Here is a 6,000-nt window from a genome sequence, read left to right as displayed (position 1 = left end):
GATATAAAGGCGAGAGAACTCCCTCATTCTGAAAGAGTGCGAGTTACCACTCCTCAGAGGACTCCTGAAGACTGCCTTTGGCCAGTAGACTAAACCCACAGATTTACAGGTGAGATTAAGCTTGTTTTTTTTAGTTCTTTCCTTTTCTCCTATTTGTTTTTTCATTAATACTGCTGTAAGATTCTTCATGTCCCTTTATGACTTTAAATGGATGAAGAACTGAACTGAAGAGCATGTAGACGTGACATTTTGCCCATTTCTTTTTCTTCTTCAGTGAGAAGACATGGCTCCAATGGAAATAACAAACCAGGTGTGTAGAAATGCCTTCTAAAAATCGTTCTTGTCCCACAAAATACAAAAACAAGACTTTTAATGACTAAAACTAGTTTATTAAAGTTAGTAACTATATAACCTTCAGAATAGTCTGTTCTTCTCCCATATGATCTTATTTGATTAGCGTAAAACGCCCCTGTGTTAATGTTTACTACTATATTAATTTAGGCTAGACAAAATATTGAAAATATTGATATATATCAAACTGTTTTAGAACAAAAAAGGCCATTCTGTAATATAATTTAGCTTTTACAATTACCTCAGTAGAAAGACCTTTGCATCCCTGAAACCTGTAAAGAACTATTTTATTAAGCAAGAGTTTTCATATTTTACATATTTCCCAAACTGTGTTTAATATAAAAACTGCTGTAGGGTTGAAATGGTATGCTTACTATTCGTACAAAAAAAAGAAAATTAAATAAAAAAAATTAAGTTGTTTTGTAACAACTAAAGATCTAAATCTTAATCGAGAATCACTCATATAATTAAATAATATTGAGACAAATATTTTTTACAATTACATGTTACTCTCTAAGTGTGATTTAAAGGTTTACCTGTATGGCAATAGGTTAGTTTTTGGATTGATGACACTTAACAGAGTACAGCAGAGTACAGTCTTGTGCAAAATATGCAGTTGAAACATTGTAATTAAATGTAGCAGCAAAGTAACTTTATTTCACTATTTCAGACAACACAGGCAATCCAGTGCATATTAAAAATCATCCATATTAAATCTACAGTTAGATATTTACTATTTAAATATACAACAGTCTGTTCTTTCGGTGTTACAAATAAATAATTTTACTTTGGCATTGTATTTTTTTGTAGTGTTTTAGTATTATATCTCAGCCCTACTAGTATATTCAGGTATACGGATACTTTGAATTTTGGAAAATTGATCAAAACATTTTTAGTTTTTGTTTAAAAATATATTATCCTTTGGTTCTGAAACATTGATGAATGTTTAGCTGTTTTTGATCCTCTTGGTGTGGATTTTCTCTTGTGTATAGTTTCTGTTCTTTAAATATAACAGATATAAATCAATCTAATGCCAGATGCCCTGGATTGTGTTCTGGAACAAGACAGAATTTGCACAGCCGTACCATTGCATATGACATGACGTAGACCTCTATGATGCAAATGGTAATGATTAACCTTTCACAATTTTCAGAATGTGGTCATTCGAGTGGCCAAGCTGCCCCTGGTGAGCTCCACCTACGGCATGGTCTCAAGCATGTACTGCAACACCAAAGACAACCATCCATACATCAAGTCTGTGTGCGAGGCTGCAGAGATGAGTGTGAAAACTCTCACTTCAGCTGCCCTGACCAGTGCCTTACCAATTATTGGCAAGCTGGAACCTCACAGTAAGTAGTGTGACTGGACTGATTCATAGTAATTCAAAATAACAAATAATAATAGTTTATTATATTCATTTAGTGTAACAAAAACACTGTAATTTAACTAGAATTTTTTGTATTTATCTTCTTTAGTCTCCCTGGCTAATGACCTGGCCTGTAAGGGTCTTGACAAGATAGAGAAGACGCTTCCAATTCTTCACCAACCTTCTGAGCAGGTGAGCTAGGGTTCATCACCCAGTAATGACTCAGACTGAAACAACAAATGATTTGCCCTTTAACAGTTCTCAGAGATCTGTTCTATGCCCTCCTCTTTTTCATTACCAGTTCATCCTTTTACTCCCTAACAGCTCTAGAATAATTTGTAGATTGATAGGAATGCAGGTGTTGTAGGTGATGTCCTTACATTCCTACCTAATTCCTGCCTAATGGCCACTTTTCAGTTTTTCGGTTTTACATAACACAAAATAATTTATAGTAGTTACAGAATAGTAGAATAGTAGTTTGAAGTAAAAGTATAAAAAATTAGTCATACTAGTCATATATGAAAAGCATGCCTAGTTGCCATGTTCTTTACAATGTTGCAGAGATTTTCTTCATGTCCATGAACCTTCATAAACCTTTTCTTTACTTCTGTAGCTCGTCGCTAATGCTAAAGAAGTAGTGACTGGTGCCAAGGAAAAAGTGACTGGTGCCAAAGAAGCAGTTACTGGAACTGTGAATGGGGCCAAAGACACTATGTCCAATACCCTCAGTGGAGTGATGAGCAGAACAAAAGGAGCCGTGCAGGATAGTGTGGAGAAGACCAAGGTGGTAGTAAGTGGCAGCGTCAATACAGTCATGGAGAGCAGAGTGGGCAAGTTGGTCACAAGTGGCGTGGACACTGCTCTAAACACTTCAGAAACCCTGGTGGAGCGCTACTTGCCTGAACCTGAGGACGGGCAAGGTGAGAATTGCCATTAAATTATATATATATATATATATATATATATTTTTTTTTTTTTTTGCTGGATATTATGATGTTATTGTACACTATATGTCAAAATAGCTGTTCCATTACTTAACATTACTTCATTCAATCCCACAATAGATTATTAGCCAAATACATTAAGATAATAATAAGAGCTGTGTTTCTGTTTTGCTATTGTGTGTTTTAATTGTAGTCACATGCTCTTATACTGATATTTCCCTTATGTCATCATTCTGCTCAGCTTCTGATTTTCTGTTTGCGTAGCTCATTTTTGATTGGCTCAGTTATACAAGCTTTTTATCTGTGGCCTTAAGTACTTAGAATAATTCCTGTTTATTTGGAAAATAACCTCTAAGGCGATTGGCTTAGTGGTCATCTGACCAAACTCTTTTCAATGAGGCCCTTGAATGCAAAAGTAAACAGTAATCTTTTTGTTGAGATGTTTAGACCACCCCACAAATAATACCAAAATAACCAGCTTTTTGCTTGGCCTTATTTTCTCACAACCCTGTTGTTTTCACATTCTTCCACAGAACGTGAGACCAATTTGCCCAAAGGATCTGATAGTGATTCAGATGAATCCAGCTACTATGGGCGACTGGGTTCTCTCTCTACTAAGCTGCGCAAGAGGGCATACCAGAAAGCCGTTGTTAAGGTCCGGGATGCAAAGAAACACAGTCAAGACTCCATCTCCCAGATAAACCATGCCATGGACCTGGTAGGTAACCTAGCATAATGGGAGAATAAAAGATTTAAAATAAATGCAAGCTAGTCTAATAGTACAGCAACTTTCACATCTTTTTACAGCTACACTGTTTGATTCATGACGCAATAGCAAAACAAGTGGCCTATTCATATAAACTCAAAACTGCAGAGTCCTTCTAATTAATTAATTTATATGCTTAATCCTTCACTTTAGCTTGACTATATGTTATCATGAAATCCTTTGGACAAGCTTATGGTGTGACAGCTAAGAAGAACTTTTAAATAATTTAATTTTTATTAAACTTTTGAATGAATGATCTGTCTTCATCAGATTGAATTCACAAGAAAGAACATTGACGGTGCCAACCAGAAGGTGCATGACAAACTGAACACGCTAATGGATTGGAGGTCTAGATCCCAAAGCAACATGGAGAGCGAGAGTGACACAGATAGTGAGGCAGAGGTAACAATTTTATTAAATATATCTTTACTTCTAGTAAACAGTGCATTTACATGAACAATGTGCAGAAGATTTGAGTTAAGTGGCTGCAGGAACTCATTAATTGTTGCTGTAATAATGTAAAAATGACCCAAGTTAATGTAAAAGTGCAGATCCGGTTACTGACAAACTCATTTTTTTGCAGTAATCAGATTTTTGTTACAATAATAATTATTATTAATGCTTGTAAACACACTTAGTGAGACAACCTTATTAAAGTTTCTTGATTATCATTGGTCCTTGTGCATCTTTTGCTCCCTAGAATATTGAATCCCGTACCTTGACCATCACTCGCAACCTGACCCAGCAGTTACAGACCACTTGTTTGGCGTTGGTGTCCAGCCTTCAAGGATTTCCACAGAATGTCCAAGAGCAAGCGCTCTCCATTGGCTCCATGGCCATGGAGGTCTACACCAGATTCAGCAAGGCAGCAGCTCTGGGAGACCTGCCTGATACAGTCCTCATCTCCACTCGAGCTCAGCTGAACCGTATGAAAGATTCCATTGACAGCATCCTGGATTATTTGGTCAACAACACACCACTTAATTGGCTGGTAGGTCCATTTTACCCCCGTGTGGAGCCAGCTCCAAGTGCAAGCAGCCCCCTGTCTCACAAAGCAAAGAGTGGCAAGTCTGAATAAATGTAAGAGCCTGACACTGAGCCTTTCATCATGCTTTCTGACTTTCATCTAACCTTGTGTTATTTTTGATGATGATTGCGACGTACATTCCTTAACATAACATTCTGCTAATGTTTGTCTTCCATCCTTTACATAACTAATAGGTTTACAACTTTTAAGTGGTGTTAACAATGAACCTCTCAGCTAAGTACTACAAAATAACAATGTAACAGCTTATTTTTGTGTGTGGTTTTGTAATCACAATTGGCTAATCACAATGTGCCTTCTTATGTAACATATTGCTTTGTAATGGTCTTTCTACATTTCTAATAAACTCATTAAAGTGACATTTGCCTGCTGTGTTTTGTACTTGGAGAAATTGAGGACTTCATGTGAAAGTCTTGCAATACTATGGATTGGATTAAATCATCAACAAACTTCCTATAAACAATCATTACACTACATGTCTAAGGATTTCTATACTTCTAAAATAAATTCAAGGTTTCTTTTAAAATTTTGTGTATTAGAAGGGGATTAATCAACTTGTAAGGCTTTACAGCAGATGTTGGAATGTTGTCAATGGGGAATTTGATTGCATTTAGCCACAAGAGCATTATTGAGCTGGTACTGATGCTGGTGAGCATGCAAATGGCATTTTAGCTGACGTTTCAGCTGTCTGATTTAGGCCTCTCCCCATAACCATTTCGCAATAAACAATTGTCACATTTTCATTGTCATTGATAACAAAGTAGAATTATAATTCACTTACACATTTATTTAAAGAGCAATAAATGTTTAATAATTAAAAATATTACGATATTGGAACTGACATGTAAAAAAGTCCACACTCCGGCTTGTTCCTTTTAATAGGCTCTCTTTGCTAAGTAAACAAAATAGGCAATATTGAGGTCTGAACATACCTAATCCTATTTTATTGCCAATGCTTTTTAATAGAGACTACACAAACTGTGTAATTTGATGTTAACCAATTTGTTGACATGAATCCTATTTGGAGCCATTTTGAAGCAGACCTTTCTTCTTTACCATTCACAGGAACCTGACTTTACCTTCTCGGATCTTGCCTCAGAGCCCGATATGTCAGCAGTTGAGGATTGGGAAATCTCTGACGATGAATATTAAACAGATAAAGCAACAAATGTTCAACAAATACAAATCATTGTATTCCTTCTTTTCTTGAATATGTATTTTGATATTGTGGCTTTATTTTTATTTAGCATATCATGATCCCCTTTATGACTAAACATCGTCACTGGTATTTAAACCTGATTATTTAATCATGCATGTATATATACGCACAAAAATCAGGCTTGCGGTAATAAAAAAGACTAAAAATAAAACAAATATCTCATTAATACAAGATAAATTATGAATTTTCTTTATTACAAGAAAATATCTTAAGTGATAATATTTCACACTTGACATATGTTGTAATAATGATATATAATTATATATAAGTATTTGTTTATAATGAGTTTTTTTTTATTTAAATTATTAT

General features: G+C 35.2%; 1 protein-coding gene across 1 annotated transcript; it reads left to right on the top strand.

The window, feature by feature from the left end:
- Nucleotides 1-4,831, top strand: plin2 (perilipin 2). Its single transcript, XM_007255195.4, has 8 exons — nucleotides 1-109; nucleotides 275-310; nucleotides 1,505-1,700; nucleotides 1,827-1,909; nucleotides 2,331-2,637; nucleotides 3,195-3,379; nucleotides 3,698-3,829; nucleotides 4,128-4,831. Exons 2-8 carry the CDS (start codon nucleotides 284-286, stop codon nucleotides 4,503-4,505), a joined length of 1,308 nt encoding a protein of 435 aa, XP_007255257.3. The 5' UTR covers nucleotides 1-109; nucleotides 275-283; the 3' UTR covers nucleotides 4,506-4,831.
- Nucleotides 4,832-6,000: the final 1,169 nt, after the last annotated feature.

The sequence above is a fragment of the Astyanax mexicanus genome, chromosome 8 (assembly GCF_023375975.1).
Source record: "Astyanax mexicanus isolate ESR-SI-001 chromosome 8, AstMex3_surface, whole genome shotgun sequence".
Taxonomy (NCBI): Eukaryota; Metazoa; Chordata; class Actinopteri; order Characiformes; family Acestrorhamphidae; genus Astyanax; species Astyanax mexicanus.
The sequence above is the reverse complement of the archived record's forward strand: the minus strand, read 5'-3'. Positions and strand labels throughout refer to the sequence as shown.